The following is a 16,900-nucleotide window of genomic DNA, read 5'->3' on the forward strand; positions in this document are numbered from 1 at the left end:
AAATTAGAAAAACGTTACACTTCTATCAAGGATTTCCATCAAACCAAATACTCCTACACCCTCATTTCCACATCTTCTTACAGCACTTGTTACGGGTCAGCATGAGACACAGGAAAAAGTTTCATTCAATGGATGAGAACAGTAGGGCTGAAAAAAAAAAAAACCCTACCAACTTTCTCAAATGATAAAAGTAAAAACAGACAGAGTCGATGCAAGACTCTGGCCCAAAGCTCCTTGTACAGCAACACAAAGTCACTCAGAAGCCACTAAAATAAAATAAAGCACCAGAGCATTTATAGTTTAGGGGCCAGAGGTATGAGAACACCTTCCATTTCACACTGATGCTGGATGATCCAATAAATAAGCCTTCAGGAGGGTTCCTGAGGGCTTAGGTCTCTAAGAATCCTGATCAGCCCTTCAGGAAGATTTGGGACAATAGCCCATACAGCTTCAACAGAGAAACAGATAGGGCTGATATATTTTTTTTTTAAGGCACCATATCCAATTCAGGTCACCCCCAAAATGGCGCTTGGTTTTTTTCAACTTCTACCTTTCTAGGGGTGAAGAACTCCACCTGCAGGAAAACTTGCTTCCAGATATAGAGGCTCTAGCCCCCACCCCCAAACACCTGAACCTTAGTAGATGACGTGGCAGATCGAAGTTCTGGAAAATGGGGACAAAGCTGGACAGTTCACGGTCTTGTCTGCGTTTGGGTGGCTGTCTGGCGCCCCCTTGTGTTCAGTGTCTGGACCCAAACGAGCCAAAAGACCATAAGGACGGACGAATGAGGATCAAGTGGCTAAGCCATTCTCCAAGGATGGCCTGTAGCCATGAGAAGCTAGCCGCATGGGCTCAGGAGAGGGTCATCTGGGATGTCCTCCCAGCCCTGGTGGGAAAGCACTCTCTGGGACAAGCTGCCTAGCAGAGCACAGGTGGAAATTGTGCTCCAGCTCACCCAGTTGCCTCCACCAGGGAGATGGATCACTGTGTCCCTCCTGCTGGGTATTTGGCCAGCAGGCTTTTTCCTCCTGACTTATTGCCCAGGCCAGAGGCTTATAGCCTATTTTTTTTTCTTTTAAGAGAAATTGACTATTTTGCTGAAGCCAGCTTGGGCCCCTGAGGGGACATTGCAAGGCAGTTCTGAATGTGCTAAGTCAGTGGGCGATAATGGGCACTGTGTGCTCTGAGAGGCGCTTCCCACCCTTGGCCGTAAATAGTCCTTAACGGGCTCACACAGAAGGCTTGGCACTGGCTCTTCCTCCTTGCCTGCTCGCTCCCCCTGACGCCCACCCCTCAAGCTCCACCATCCCAGCCAGATCACCAAATCATGCCCCGGTGTGGAAAGATCTCCTTCATGCCCAGACCATGGCACCTTCAGTGCAGGCCCGCAGGGGCAATGCCAAGCTTCCAGGGGCGGTTCTGGACTCAACGCAAGTGTAGGACTCAACCCAAGAAGCACTGATGGGAGCCTTAATCTTTAGCTAGAGCCTGGTTGCTCCTCAAACGGGCTGAGTCACCTAAGTCATAAATCAGGTCACTGAAACTCTCCAAGCCCCAGTCTCGTCATCAGCAAAAGGGATATTTCAGCCCTGGAATTAGTCCAAGCTGGTCTAGGGATTCTAGAGAGTTGAGAAGGTTGGTAAGTCTAATAGACAAGCACTTTCTTACCTCTAAGCCTTTGCACATGCTGTTCCCACTGCCTGCAACAGTTTTCTCCCTTCACTCCTTCACTTGGCTAACACCTCTTTATGTTCAAAGTTCAGACTTCTCCAGGAACCCTTCTCTGGTCCCCTAAGCCTGGGCTTGGTCCCCTTCAGTGGTTCCCATAACTCCCTACTTGGGCCCCATCCCAGCAGTGGTCACGTGGTCTGGTAATTGGCTATTTGTTGGTCTGGGCCCTCACTTTAGTAAGCCCCGTGAGACAAGAACAGAGATCACATCTGTCTTATTCACCTGGGCATCTGCAGGGCCTGGCACATAGTAGGCACTCAATAAATACATTGGAACAGGTAGAAGGGCTCAGAATGAAACACAGGCTGGGGCCAGAGGGCAGAAGGCAAGTCGGGAAGGCAGCTAAGGAACATGCACACGCGTCCACGGCTTGTCCACGTTCTGCACAACTGCCTGCAGCCTGACATAGTCCTGGGCCCCCGGGAATGGATGGCAAGGAGTTCTCTGCCAGTCCTGTTAGTCCTCTGGCCCATAAAGAAGAAACCACGGGGTCACTCACTCGGGCCAGGAGCCCACACACAGAGCCTGGGCCCTGCTCTGCCCCGGCTCAAGCAGAGAAGCTCTGCTTCGGTTCATTTGTGTTTGTGTTTCTCAGTGCAATTGTGCTTACAAAATCTGGCTCTGACAAATGTAAAGACCACTGAATGCCCTCATCTGATAGATAAGGAACGGGGAGCCAGAGAGGAGAGGGGACTTGCTCCAACATCACACAGCTCGGTGTCAGAGTAGGAAGACTCTGCATCTCCAACCCCTTTCAGAGGGAGGGAAGAAGGTGGTGGGGTTGGCATTCAGAGAGGAGGGCTGAGGGTCTCAGAGGAGCCTGAGCAGGTCCAAGAGGTGCCCAGACTGCAGCGCGCCCCTCTGTGGCATCATACACCGCCCCCCAATGGGAGCTGGCCTCCCTCTGCAATGGGAAACAGGGGGCATTGCATCAGGAGAACCCGAGGGCACGATGGTTAGAGTTCACGTGCACGGTCTCTCATGCACACAAGCACCCACACCTGGGCTAATTCCCACCCACCCGCCCTGCCTGGCCCCTGACAGCTGTTCCTGGGACTACTGTCTTCTTAGGCCACGGAGGGCTGAATCAGCTAGGAGGGGCCTTTGTGAACGGCAGACCCCTGCCTGAAGTGGTGCGTCAGCGCATCGTGGACCTGGCCCACCAGGGCGTGAGGCCCTGCGACATCTCCCGCCAGCTCCGAGTCAGCCATGGCTGTGTCAGCAAGATCCTTGGCAGGTAAGCACAAAATTCACCACACGCCACCGTCCCTGCAGGGCTTGCCTTCTGCGGCCCACCTCGCAGCCACCCTCCCTTCCCCCAGGGGACTCGGGTCCATTCCCGATGTCCAGCCTTGGTCCCCGGGACCTGAACAGTGTGACGGCACTTCTGGGCCTCCCCCTTATGCACTGCTCTTCTTCTGTTATTTTCCTGCCCTTTCTTCTTCTTTGTCCACTTCTCCTTCCTTTCGTTTCTCCCTCCCACTTTTCTCCTTTGTCTCATGTCTTATTTTTATAGGCTTCTCTACTCCTAAAACAGGAGCATCTTCCCCAAAGCACCCCACCCCCACCCCCACCCCCGCCAACCGCTGAGACCAAAGGAAATGGAGCCACCAGGGAAGGGCACACGATCAGAGGTGGCTCCTGCGGCCTAAGCCCCCCATGAGGGATGTCTGAGTGTGCTTCTCAAACTGGTAACTCCCAGAGCAACGGCGGCAGAAGCATCAGGGGGTCCTGATGAGAGGCAGCTCCTAAGGCCTGGTCCAGACCTACATATAAATCACAGCATCCACTCTGGAAGCCAGGCCTGGGTGCTGTGATTTTTATGAGATGACCAGGTAACACGTATGAACACTAACCACAGAGCAGTGGCTCACAGCCCCGGCTGATGTTAGAGTCACCTGGGGTAAAGTAATTTAAATATATATATATATATATATATATATATATATATGTATGTCTCGGCCCCAGCCCACACCAATTAAAGCAGAACTTTAGGAGAATGAGCCCAAGTTTTCGTACAGTGCTAAGGCTCCATCAAGTGATTCCAACTTTCTGCAGCCGGAGTTGAGGACCGCTGACCCAAAGGTTCAGGTGGAACCAGGAGCAGCAAAGCCCTGCTTCTGGATTGACATAGCACGGTCTGGAGAGCCACTCCCAAAATGCCCCTGCACTGGGGGACTTGGGGCTTTGCATCAGTTCGATGTACCTGTCTCCCTCACCCAACTGATAAGTGGATTCAAGAAGAAGGGCACCTGAGTGACTCAGTCAGTTAAGTGTCTGACTTCGGCTCAGGTCATGATCTCGTAGTTCATGAGTTCCAGCCCCGCGTCGGGCTCCGTGCTGACAGCTCAGAGCCTGGAGCCTGCTTCAGGTTCTGTGTCCCCCTCTCTCTCCACCCCATCCCTGCTTGTGCTCTGTCTCTCTCTGTCTTCCAAAAATGAAGAAACATTAAAAAAAAAAAATTTTTTTTTTAACGGATTCAAGTGGAGTTCTGGTTTAAAGAGGCAAAGAGCCCTGAACTGTAACTGAACTGTGGAGAGCCCTGGCTTCCTACCGAAGCTGTCAGGGTAGCATGTGCTCTGTGGCTAGGGTCAGGAGAGGGCTTCCCAGGGTGGGCTGGGGTGCCCCAGAGAGATGAGCCCTGGAAGGCTGTGACAGGCAAGCGGGGTTTTAAAGAACCAGATTTTATTTCATTGTAGAAGAGACCACAGAGTTTCCAGAACAAGGAGGGCAAAGCTATCCTGACCTAAGTCTCTGATCCGCCAAAGCAGCTGGTTGGGTGCTCAGAGGAGAGGAGAAGTGGAGAGCCTGGGAGAGTGAGCTTGGCTTATGGGGCTGGACGTGGCCAGGGATCCAGGACAGGCTGGTATTCCAGAGTCCATGAGAAGCAGCTTCAACCTGAACCATGTAACCTGGTAGAAAATCAGTGGCCAGCCAGGGGGGGAAGGGAGGGGAGCAAAGGTGAACCAGCCAGACCGAGGCAGAGGGCCCAACGATCCAAGCTGGCTTCCTGGGGAGGGTAAAGCCCGGATGGCCAAGAACAGTGAGTCATGCTTTAACTAAGAAAAGCTGGATAGAAGGGCACCTGGGTGGGTCAGTCTGTTGAGCGTCTGACTTCGGCTCAGGTCATGATCTCATGGCTCGTGAGTTCGAGCCCCGCATCGGGCTCTGTGCTGACAGCTCACAGCGCCCTGCTCTGTGTCTCCCTCTCTCTCTGCCCCCACCCCCACTTGTGCTCTGTCTCTCTTTCTCTCTCTCAAAAATAAACAAAAACATTAAAAAGAAAGAAAGAAAAGCCGGATAGAGAAACCCACCACTGTGAACTTGTATGTACGCACGCAGCATGGGCATCACAATTTCCTTTCTAAGAAGGGAAATCTTTTGTTCTCCACAGGTGGCTCTTGCAGGAGCTCAGACACAAGACACTGGCCTGAGGGAAAAAGAGAGAAGCCAGGTGTCCAGGGTGAGGTCTTTAGCAGAGTTCGGCAGCAGCATAAACCTACCCATGCAAGGGAAACAGATAGTGCCAGGAACATCAAGTGTTTGAGGCCAGCCCTGGGGGGTGCGTTTTAGCCCCCAAGCCCCTCCCCAGAAGCTTTGGAGAGGAATGAGAGTCTCTGGCTAAGTCCCGGCCCGAAGACCCCACCTGCTTATTGGGTAATTCTTGGGGGTTCTCTATTGGAGTAGGTACTACGAGACTGGCAGCATCCGGCCTGGAGTGATAGGGGGCTCCAAGCCCAAGGTGGCCACCCCCAAGGTGGTGGAGAAGATTGGAGACTACAAGCGTCAGAACCCTACCATGTTTGCCTGGGAGATCCGAGACCGGCTCCTGGCTGAGGGGGTCTGCGACAATGACACCGTGCCCAGTGTCAGCTCCATCAATAGGTAAGAGGGACACAGCAGCCAGGGGCCAAGGCACCTGGGCTTTGGGGGAATCATGACAGAGACCTGAAGAAGGGCCTGGCTTGGGTAGAAGGGAGCCTGAGGAGGGGCCTACTGCTGAAGAATTAAGCAGGAAGCCCCCCAGCCTCCGGGCAGATATCACACCTCCCCACTGCTAGGAGACATTTCTGTCCCCACCCCACCCCACCCTGGGTTGTACTTTCCACAGTTTCCTTCCTCACACGCTACTACCCTTTTTTATTCAATGAAAGAATCTTGAATTGATCCTTTCCTGGGCCACATGACCCCTAACCCGGCCCTCATTCAAACATTCACCCCCTTGTTTAGTCATTCAATTATTCACTCACCACCTCAGTCAATCATTTCCTCACTCACTCATTCATGTATGTGTGATTCACTCGATTTATGTGCTAGGCCCTGGACACACACAGTCCTTGTCCTTGTGGAGCTTACAGTCTAGGGGGAGGACAGACACTAATCAAGTACTAATCAAGTGCCCACACAAACAATTGTGTAAGTGCAACTGTAAGTCCTCCTGAGGAGAGAAACATGCGGGTATGTGAGCTAGCATAAAGCGACTTGGTTTAGGAAGGTATGAAAAGATGTCCCTGAGTAAGAACGATGAGTAAGAGTTAAATAAGTGAAAAGGGGAGCCAAAGGAGCCTTGAGGCAGCACATGCAAAGGACCTGTGGCTCATAGATCTTAGACAAGAAGCCGAAAGAAAGCCAGCAGATAAGACGGGGAACATGGGGTAGGCTGAGGTGGAAAGGTCAGCAAAGACTGCCCTTTAGAGGCGGGTGGCCATGTCACATATTCTTACCTGTGCCCTACAAGAAACTTGGCAGACTCTAAGCAGGCGGCCGACTGGCATCTCAAAAAGTCCACTCTAGCTACAATCGGGAGAATCGAGTAGAAAGGGTCAAGAGCAGATAGGGGCAGGCCAGGGAGCGATCCCGGAGGGAGAGACTTGGTAGTGGCATGCACTAAGTTGCTGACAGTGAGATGCAGAGAGGGGTCAACAGCAGGGAGGTTTACAAGGTCAAACCCACTGAACCTCATGATGGGCTTGAGAGAAGAGGGAAGGAGGCAGACGTGAACTCCGCCTGTATCTCTGCCTTGAGTGACCAATGGAACTGATCACGAAACGGGAAAACTGGGAAGGACCAGGTGTGAGGAATAAGGCCATGCATTTGATTGTAGCAGGTTGTAATCGAGGTGCCTTTAAGATACCCAGGTGGGCTCTCAAAAAGGCACAGATCCAGGGCAGCATGAGTCCTGTTTCCTCCTCTTCTCTCTAATAGCCTTTCTTGTCTTCCTTACAGGATCATCCGGACCAAAGTGCAGCAACCATTCAACCTCCCCATGGACAGCTGCGTGGCCACCAAGTCCCTGAGCCCGGGACACACGCTGAGTGAGTGCTGACCTGCAGGCACACTCAGCCTCGCACACCCATACCCATCAGCAAAAACAGTCACACACACACACACACACACACACACAGACACACCCACCTGTGCGGACTGAGCCCTTCCACCGACAAAGCCTTGCTGGGTCCCGGGGAAGATGCACTGACATACTTAGGGGTGGAAACATTTCCGGCAGCCTTGATCCAAGAACCCCCACTCCAGTGGGCCCCCTGTCTCCACCATGGTGGCAGCGGGGGCTCCCAGGGGTGTCACCCGCATGTGCTGACCCTCTCCCTCTCCCCCCCACTGCAGTCCCCAGCTCAGCTGTAACGCCCCCAGAGTCACCCCAGTCAGACTCTCTGGGCTCCACCTACTCCATCAACGGGCTCCTGGGGATTGCTCAGCCTGGCAGCGACAGCAAGAGGAAAATGGACGACAGTGAGTGTTGGGGAGCCAGAGGGCAGGTCGGGGTGGGGGAGTGCAGGAGGGCAGTCTGCTCAGGCTCCACAGGGACCGGTGGCCCCAGACTTTGCAACTCCCGCCTACAGCACGTGGCCCACCCCCCAAGCTGGCCACAGTCCCGCAGCCCGGAGCCAGGTCCTTCCCATCCCTCTGCAGCCCGAGTCTGCCCTTCCACTCTGGCCTGGGGTGTGGTAGATGGGTCCCCTGAAAGCTCTCTCCCTGCCTGGGGATGCCAGGTGACCAGGACAGCTGCCGGCTGAGCATCGACTCCCAGAGCAGCAGCAGCGGGCCCCGCAAGCACCTTCGCACGGACGCCTTCAGCCAGCACCACCTCGAGCCGCTCGAGTGCCCATTCGAGCGGCAGCACTACCCGGAGGCCTATGCCTCCCCCAGCCACACCAAAAGCGAGCAGGTGAGCAGCCGGGTGAGCAGGTGAGCGGCGGCGGGCAGGGGCCGCAGCAAAGCGCCGTCTCTCAAAGACTCCCAGTCAGCCTGCAGTCTCCAGCCGCCAGAGCAACTAGAACTTGCTCCGACGGGCTCAGGGCGCATGCTTCATGCAGCTCCAAGCCTCACAGACTTTATTTTCCCAGATGCTGGCATCTCCTCCCCTCCCCCCGCCCCTGCCCCAGCACTCTTGCCTCTCCTCACCTATAGCCTCTGAGCTCTGCCTTTTCGGGAAGAGCAACACAACCATCCCTCTGTTGCCCTGTGGCTTTCCCAGACCGCAGGGGTCGGGTCCTACAGCTCCAAAGCAGCGCCTCCAAGCCCTACGCCATGACCTCAGCCAGCACCTGCAGCCTATCTCTGGCCACTCACACCCGCACACCCTACGACCCTGCATGACTCACGCTCCCGAGCACACCGCTCTCGTTCACACCTCTCTGCACTGGCACAGTGCACGCCCTCCCCGCACAGCGCCTCGCCTCCTGCCTTTCTGCCTGGAAAAGTACCGCTTGGCCATTATGACTCAGCTCAAGCATCACTTGTCCATGAAGCATGCCCTGCCCCTCAGACATGCTCCGTCTCTCCCTCGTCTGTGCTTCTGCATACCCAACGTGCCCCTTGGGTAACTTCTCACATTGTGCTGGAACCGTCTAGTGGACAGAGGTGTGGACAGTGGATTTCATAAGGCAGGGCGGCGTCTTGAAGCATCTTTTTTTTTTTTTTTAATCTCCAGCACCTAACGTTGTGCCCCTTTTAGAATAGATACCCAGTGAAGACGTATGGGTGAGTGAGCTGAGAAATCCAGAACGCTAAATTTCAAGTTACAGGGGAGTTTTTTGTTTTGTTTTTGTTTTTGTTTGTTTTTTTTATTTCTCGTGCTCAGGACAGGTGAGATGGTTTATAGTGGGTCAGCTTCCGGGAAAAGGTAGCAGAGATGTCACGGGTCTCCCACGAGCCCAAAAGAGACTCCACAAGTCTGACAGAAACTCCAGGGCCGCTGGCCCCTCAGTTCATCTGTATCTGTCTGCAGTAGCCGTGACCTCCACCCCCTCCCCCACGGGATCAACCAGCTGAGGAATTCCCTTAGGGTGGGTCCACGCGTCCCACTTTGCTCCTGCTAGCGTTTGACCCAGGAATGAGGCAAGCCTTACGCCTTTAAAGTCTGAGCAGGACAACGTCGCCGATGCCAATAACCGGCTGAACCACTGCCAGTGACCGTCTGGGCTGCTGGGTCCATGCCAGCACCGCAGCTGGGCCGGCAATCTGCGTCAGCGATTTTATCAGGCCGGGCTCTGCACCCCACGAGGGGGTGCAGAGAAAGCTGGCCGTCAGCAGACCTGGGGAGAGGGTCCAGGTGCTCATCGGAGAGTCAGCACATGGCTCCCTGAGGGAAATGGGGCCGCAGCCCTGGGCCCACGGGGACCCCGCTCTGTGGGAAGGAGGCCTGCGTAACCCCAGTGTGCAAACAGCAGCCATCCTGGTAAAGAAACCCTGCTGCTGAGACCCCAGGCGCCCTCTGGGTCACAGAGCCATCTCCTGGCTCCATTAACCTGACTGATTCCTTGATTACAAGGAAGCCCCGAGACCCCCACACCAAGCCGGCCTATGTTGTACATGGGGAATTATGGTTATCAGAGAGTCTCAGAGCCGCAGGGACCTCGGGGACCACTGAGTCCAGTCTTTCCATTTGCGTGGAGATAACCCAGGGCCAGGGAGGGTCGACGGAGCCCGGGGGAGCAAACAGCTGTGGAGCTCAGACCTGCCGGCCCTGGTTTCATTCAGACTTGCCCACTGATACCTGTTTTAGATATGGTGCTTCTATGTCCATTATTATGTGAACACCGGAAAAACAGAGTTCGAAAACCATGGAACTCCTCCAACCTCTCATCCTGTACAGGAGGAAACTGAGGCTCAGCCATGTCCACCCGTGATTCATTCCCTCCCTCAGCCAGTCTTCTGCTCGCTCATTCATTCACCTGGGTTGGTGGTGGGGGCAGGGAGAATCCAGCCTGTCCCGAGGGCTCTTTGCATCTGAGCCCCTGCCTTTCCCACCCTTGGTGACTCTGTGCCATCAAAGGACACTCCGTGTTCTCTCATCTGGGCACGGGAAGGCCCTCTGGCCTGGGGAGCCGAGAAAGAGAGAGAGAGAGAGAGAGAGAGGGAGAGAGAGAGGCTTACAGGTCCTCACACCTGACCTCAGGTTCTGTAAAATCAACAAGGGGAAAGTAAGATGGCGGCCTTACTTCTGGTTACTCTTTCACGATCAGGCACAGTTAGACGTCACGCTTAGGAGCAGGTATTTTTCCCCTATTTTATAAGTGCAATAAGAAGCAGATCAACAGAATGTGACTATTAGGACAGACCGCAAGAATTTGGCAGCTTATGACTCTTCACATAATTCTGAAATAATAATACCTATGATAGCAATTTATTGGGCATTCTGTGCTAAGCATTTAGTATATGTATATAGAATCTCATTCAATCCGTACATCAGATTCTATTATCCTTGTTATGTAGGAGAAAAAAAAAAAAAATCAAGGCTCAGAGAGGTCAAGGAGATTAAAGCTCCTTGGCTGGTCGTTGCAGAGCCAGGGCTCAAACTGGCCCAGGAGACGAAAGCACTGTGCCCCTCTGCACGCCAATTCAGGCTCCATCCCAGTTTATCCCATCACTGGGATATCGCCTCCATTCAGTGCAACATCACCAAGATGTCTGACTCTAGAGATTTGGGGATTTTTTTTTTTCCCCTTCACTGACTTGCCTGGATTTTGGAAAGCTATAGGATTTTGAGTAGATATTTGTTATCAAATCAACACATCCATAAGGCATTTTAAACTTTTCTTACACTCTCTAGAAATTGGGTATTTTGTTCAATTTCATTAAGCCAGGCTCCAGGCAACTCTACCCTACCCTGCAGCAGTCTCCCCTCGGAAGGCATGGAACCAGAGCACCATTCAGTCAGTAATTGCTGCTACATGGTAATGGTGCCCTGGTGGCCTTCAGAATTGACTGCAGTTTCCAAAAGTGCCCAGCATGCAACCAGAAAGTGCTGTGGCCCCTTGGAGAACACGGCTCCATGGAAGTGACTGCCTTTAGTGGAGCTGTTATGTAACCGCAAAACGTTCCTCGATTTTAATATGCACACGGCTCCACCTAGTGTGTTTGTGATGTGTGTGACCTGCCTGGGGGATCGGGTGTGTGCCTGTTTGCGCTGTCTTGTCCCCTCAAGGGAGGGAGTCCCGGTGAGGGGTAATGCATGCTTGCCCTAATCATACATAACCCCACTCGTGTCCAGGGAGGCCGGAGGGCATCTAAAATGAGGCCTTAACAAAGAAAACTCCCCCAGGTACTTAATAAAGAGATTTTTAAACAAAACTGACCCCAAGTATCATCGCCCAGCTGAACCTGCGAGTTAATGTTTACTTGGACGTAGAAAAGAGAAAGACACCCACCTGTTCTGGTGGGTGTCCTGTCTGCCACTTTATTGAAGGAAAGAGCACATGAGGCAGGATCCGTGACCCTCTGTTTGGTACCAGTTTCATACTTACCGGGGACACTTGCCTCTCTGGGCTTCGGGCTCTCCACGTACAAAACATACAAAATACTGCTTGGCCACATCACAGGGCCATGGGGCTCAGTGGGTCGGGATGGCATTGGCAAAGCTCTGACGTGCCCTCTTTGCAAACAGAAGCGGTCATCGTGTCTTCCAGTTTAGGGCAGCGTTTGAGAGCATGCACACGAGAGCCAGGCCCCTTGGGTTTCGGTCCTGGCTCTGCCCCACATGGGAGTATGACGAGCTTCTTGGCTGCCCTGTGCCTGCATTTCCTATCCGGAGAGGAATAAACTAATGAATGGAGCGAAGCACTCTGAGCCAGGCCAGAGGCAGACCGCTCCAGCCCTGCATCCTGCTCTCTGTGCGTCCAGACCAGACCCTGTGGGGAGACAGGGAGGGAGACCAGCCGGCTTTGAATTCCAGGGCCGCAGGAGAGGAAGCCCGGAGATCAGGCTTCAGGGTCTCTAGGTAGGCCGCCTGCCAGGGGCCTCTGTGCGCTGACTTCTCTTTGTTCCCCAGGGCCTCTACCCGCTGCCCTTGCTCAACAGCGCCCTGGACGACGGCAAGGCCACCCTGACCCCTTCCAATACACCCTTGGGGCGCAACCTCTCGACTCATCAGACCTACCCAGTGGTGGCAGGTACGACGCCCGGAATGTCCTGGGCCACGTGGCCCCAGCTGCACAGATGGGCTGGAAGGCAGAGGGCGGCCGGCCCTGAGGAGGAGGGTGCTAGGACCTTGGGCCTGCAGAGGAGAGGTGGGCTGTGCTGGCTGGGCCTCCAGGTGGGTCCAGAGGGTCTAGCCTCGTATCCCAGGCCCCCCTCCGTGCCTCCTCGCTCCCCCACCGCTGCGGGGGAGGGGAGGGGAGGCGGCACACACAACACTCCTATGCTAGCAGAGGCGCAGCAGGGAGGCAGAGCTTCTCTCCAGCCCTCACTCACCCTGAGGAACACGTGCAGCCCTTCCGCCACCCCCAGACTCAGAGAGGAGCCGCCTGCCCCCGCGCCCCGCCCGCACCCCTCCCGCATCTCATGGCTGGGTCTGTGCATGTGCCCACCCCATCATCTCACACCCCTCTCTCCTTGTTGTCTCCCTCCCTCCGGCAGATCCTCATTCACCCTTCGCCATAAAGCAGGAAACCCCCGAGGTGTCCAGTTCTAGCTCCACCCCTTCCTCTTTATCTAGCTCCGCCTTTTTGGATCTGCAGCAAGTCGGCTCCGGGGTCCCAGCCGGTGCCTCGGTCCCGCCCTTCAATGCCTTTCCCCATGCTGCCTCCGTGTACGGGCAGTTCACGGGCCAGGCCCTCCTCTCAGGTACGACAGGGAGGTCCCGGGGCCGTGCAGCTATCGCGGGTGGGGGAGGGGGAGGTCCTCAGGGCCGGCCACCAGTCCCCTGCTTTGGGTCCAGCCCCGTCTCTGGCCCTCAGTCCTGTCCACCGTCACCCTATTCCCTAAATCTACCCGCAGCTTTTGGACGTGCCAAGATGTGGTGCTCCGTGCTGGCCAAGTCAGGCCGTGGGAGGGGCAGGCACTCTGGGGATGCCAGGAAGTGGGGTGCGCGGCACATTTCCAGAACCTCCCTCCAAAGACCCACGGAAGAGCGGGGGGGGCTTAAGGCCAGGAGCCAGGCAGTATAAAGCAGTGAACCCTTGGTCTGGGTGAAAAGTAAAAAAGAAGGAAAAGAAGAAAACTTTGGAGGGAAGAAGTCATTGGCTTCTGGAGACGATTTCCGGATCAAATTTCTAAAGAAGACAGAGGGTCCGTCCCAGTTGGGTCTCCACAGTGTAGCACTCCTTGTATCCAGCTTAACAGGGTCACCCTCGGAGAAACTTGAGAGATGAGAGAGCAGGGGACCTCCCATCAGGAACCTCACTGGCCTCAAAACACGTAAAGCTGGAAGTGCCTTAGGGGCATCTAGAGCAAATCTCTCCTTATATCGATGGGGAAGAGGCCCAGGAAGGAGTTGGGCCTGGCCAGGGCCCCTGCGTAGGCGTGTGGTTGTCTGGCAGAGTGAGGGCTCGGCCTGCATGCGGCCTGTGGGTCAGACCTCAGCAGAAGTGGGCCTCCCTGGAAGTAGGACATCAGCCCACCAGCCAGGGCCTGGGCAGCAGCTGAAAGAGGGTGTCTGGCTTGGGCAGGAGAAGACCTGAGATGGAGCGAGAATGGGGAGCAGGGAGGGACCCATGAGAGCCTTCAGCTCTCCGAAGGGCTTCCACGGAGATGGGACTGTGTTAGACGTGGGCCCAAGGCACTGAACCAGAACCCATGGAGGAAGCCAGAAGTGGACTAGCCCTTCTGGACCAGTGTTTTTCACCTTGCTGGGCCTCAAAACACGCTGTTAAAATGACAGCTTTTACAGAAGCCAGGTATCCAAATCAGACAAATGAAGAGCTACTCTGTTTTGAAGTAGGGACTCTGCCCCCCTGAAAGCCCCTGGACTTGAAAACCACCACACCAGAAGAACAAGGCCTCTACCTGCCCAGAGGGACCACAGGGTCATCTTACTCAAGTGCACAGTCTGGCTGGACCTGGGATGTTTTTCTCTGTGCATCCCCAGGTCTAGTGTGGGAGGACCTCTTGAAAGAGGTGGGCACAGAGGTAAAGGGTTAATGAAAGAAGCCCAATGTGTGGGCAGAGAGGCAGTGTTGCAGGGTATGGGGCACGGGAGCACATGCTGACTCAGAGTTCAAAATTTCAAAAGCGGGTGAAGTCAGCGGAGATGGGTCATTTGTTTTGACCAAAGTGATTAAAGGAGAAAAATCTGTGAGCTGAGTGGAGTGATGTCAGCCAGAGAAAATGGGATGGGAGGGTGGGAGGGGAGCCAGGGAGTAAAGGGGCTCACATCCGCCGCAGGATGGAGAGGCCCAAGCACTGGGTGAGACCGCCTGCTTCGTGTGAATGGTGGGCCCCAACCAGGAGGGCTGCAATAAGCCAGGCAGGGGATGAGGTGTGGATGGAGCACGTGACGATGGGGCGCAGTTCTTTAGTTACTGCGTGAGTTGCCCAGGTACCTGGCAGGACCATTCGAGAGGTCAAGGCAGTGGACGCATGGCATTGGGAAGCGGTCTTGGACAGTGGTCCGTGGCAAACTCCCTTCCCCCAACTTTCTCCCTTCCCTGTCACCCTGTTAGGGCTTCACGCACCCCCTGTCGATATGCAGTCAAAGCAGTGGGCCACTTCCGACCTCTGTCAGCTCTCAGTTTAGTGGACATGCCCACATTCCAGACCAGCAGCAGAAATGGAAGCTCATGCACCCCATGGAGCAAAGAAGCTGTCAGCAGACACCAGGGTATAGAGTGCGGCCCCTGTGGAAGCCAATGGCTGGCTGTAGGGCCCAGCCCGAGGGCTGAAGATGCAGCACCAGAGTCAGGGACTCTTCCTCTGTCAAGGAACGCCCAGGCTTGGAGGCACCGGGTCCAGGCAGGTTGCCAAGAGCAGGAAGCAAGTCAGGGATGCAGTTCACAGAGCCGGGCCAGCCCTGTGGCTTGGGCACAAGGTACAGGATGGCTGGTGTCCATGTGGAGCCCAGGGTGTTGACCTGTGGCTCCTCGAAGACTGTCCACCTGCAGACTATGGTCAAGAATGGACCTAAAATACCTACCACGGGTCCGAGCCACGGTGAGCGGGCTGGGAGGACATGCAGGGAGAAGGAAGGCCGGAAGGAAGGAAGGATCTCAAGAGTCGGGGGGGCTAGAAAGCCATCCAAGAGAGGAAGAGGTGAACTTGAAAGAAAGAAGGGAGCCAAGACTCAATTATGCCGAGGTAGTGCTGCAGACAAGAGGAAAGAGGCAGGACCAGATGAGTTTTCATTCCAGAATCAGCTTGGCCCTCACCTACCAGAGCCTTCCCAGCTCACCTCCTCTGAGTGGCTTCCTCCCTGCTGCTTCACAGTCTCCCCCTGGGGTCACTTCCTCTCCTCACCCAGTGTCTCTGATAGTGCGGTCTCCAGGGTGACTGTCCCTCTGGGTCTCAGCTTCTCCCTAATCAGCTTTTTAAAAAAGAAGGATCAGAGTTTGCGGAACATTAGGATTGTCCCTAATATTCCTGCCATTTACCTTCAGATGCCCCAGTCTGGGTCCCAGCACATTTGCAAGAGTGATAGCAAAGGCATCCTTGTCCTGGGTGTTCCAGGGCTGATTCCAGCTCAGCTGATCAGAGAGCCCTGAGTTTGGTTTTATCATCAAAGAGTCCACTACCCGCCTCCATTCTTTTGTGCAAAATTATATTTAGTCCTGCCAAAGAGATTTCTGGATCGCTATAAATTTTCTTTGCTATCAGAACAAGATAAGGAATTGAAAAGGGGTCAAGTAGAGGGCAGACATCAAAGTGGGCAAATAAAATTGTCTGAAATCACCTCTACCCTCTAAATTCCTCCTGGACTCTACCAATATTTAGAACACTTGCCAGTATTTCTGGGGTGTTAGTGTTTTTTTTTTATAGAACCCCACTTTGCAGCCAGCGAATATCAACCTGTGTCTACATCACCTTCTGAAAAATAGGGCCATGTAGAAAGTATATTTGAGTGCAGAGGAATTGCAAATCAAAGAACCTAAGGGCACCTGGGTGGCTCAGTTGGTAAAGCGTCCCTCTTGATTTCAGCTCAGATCATGATCCCAGGGTCATGGGATTGAGCCCTGAGTTAGGCTTTGCACTGAGCATGGAGCCTGCTTACGATCCTCTCTCTCTCCCTCTCCTTCTGCCCCTCCCTCACTCATGCATGCACACATGTGCACACACTCTCTCTCAAAAAATAAATATAAATAGATAAATAATAACAAATCAAAGAAACTAATGATGAAGACCCTTCAAAAATAAGTAATTCAGCAAAAGGTCATGGTTAGGCCGTGTTGGAGTGCATCTACCTCATGGCTTCTGTGGTTACATTTCTGAGAAGGTTGCAAGGTTCTTGGCTTTTTGGAAGAAACCACATATACAAGGAACTGAAGCAGAGTTTTGAGGGATTGACAGGGGAGTTTAAGGTACCATAGGCTGGATGAGGGCCATCCTGTAGAAAGTCTTACTAGGCTTTCCAGGAGGGCCAAGTTTCATGGAAGACTTTGGGGTCTGCTCCAGCACTTGATCCAGAAACATCTGCTCCCCTGGGAGAAAATTCGGTGGTCAAGGAGAGATGAAGATTAAAATCTCAGAATATAAGGGAGTGAGGTTAATGAATTTATTTCTAAGAGCAGTCTAGGGGCTAGCTCTCATGGGATGGGGTCCTACAGGGCAATTGTGACTAAATTGCAGCTTCGGGGGAGCATGTGTCCTGGTGCTCTGCCCACTGAGCTGCAGAGCTCAAGAAACAGTAGGGCCAGGTGATGGAAAGGGATGGGTCGAGGGCAGTAGAAAGGGGAGTGTGGAACCACAGGGCTCCAGGGTCAAAGGAGACCTGGAGAATACC

The 16,900-nt window shown here is 54.1% G+C and overlaps 1 protein-coding gene across 1 annotated transcript in view; it reads left to right on the plus strand.

The window, feature by feature from the left end:
* PAX8 (paired box 8) overlaps positions 1–16,900 on the plus strand; it is a 44,765-nt gene that overhangs the window by 15,684 nt on the left and 12,181 nt on the right. The window contains exons 2-8 of the mRNA XM_047853101.1: positions 2,803–2,968; positions 5,416–5,616; positions 6,958–7,046; positions 7,354–7,479; positions 7,740–7,915; positions 12,020–12,140; positions 12,607–12,813. Coding sequence (XP_047709057.1) covers positions 2,803–2,968; positions 5,416–5,616; positions 6,958–7,046; positions 7,354–7,479; positions 7,740–7,915; positions 12,020–12,140; positions 12,607–12,813 — 1,086 coding nt within the window. The remainder of the gene's footprint in view (positions 1–2,802; positions 2,969–5,415; positions 5,617–6,957; positions 7,047–7,353; positions 7,480–7,739; positions 7,916–12,019; positions 12,141–12,606; positions 12,814–16,900) is intronic.

The sequence above is a fragment of the Prionailurus viverrinus genome, chromosome A3 (genome assembly GCF_022837055.1).
Source record: "Prionailurus viverrinus isolate Anna chromosome A3, UM_Priviv_1.0, whole genome shotgun sequence".
Taxonomy (NCBI): Eukaryota; Metazoa; Chordata; class Mammalia; order Carnivora; family Felidae; genus Prionailurus; species Prionailurus viverrinus.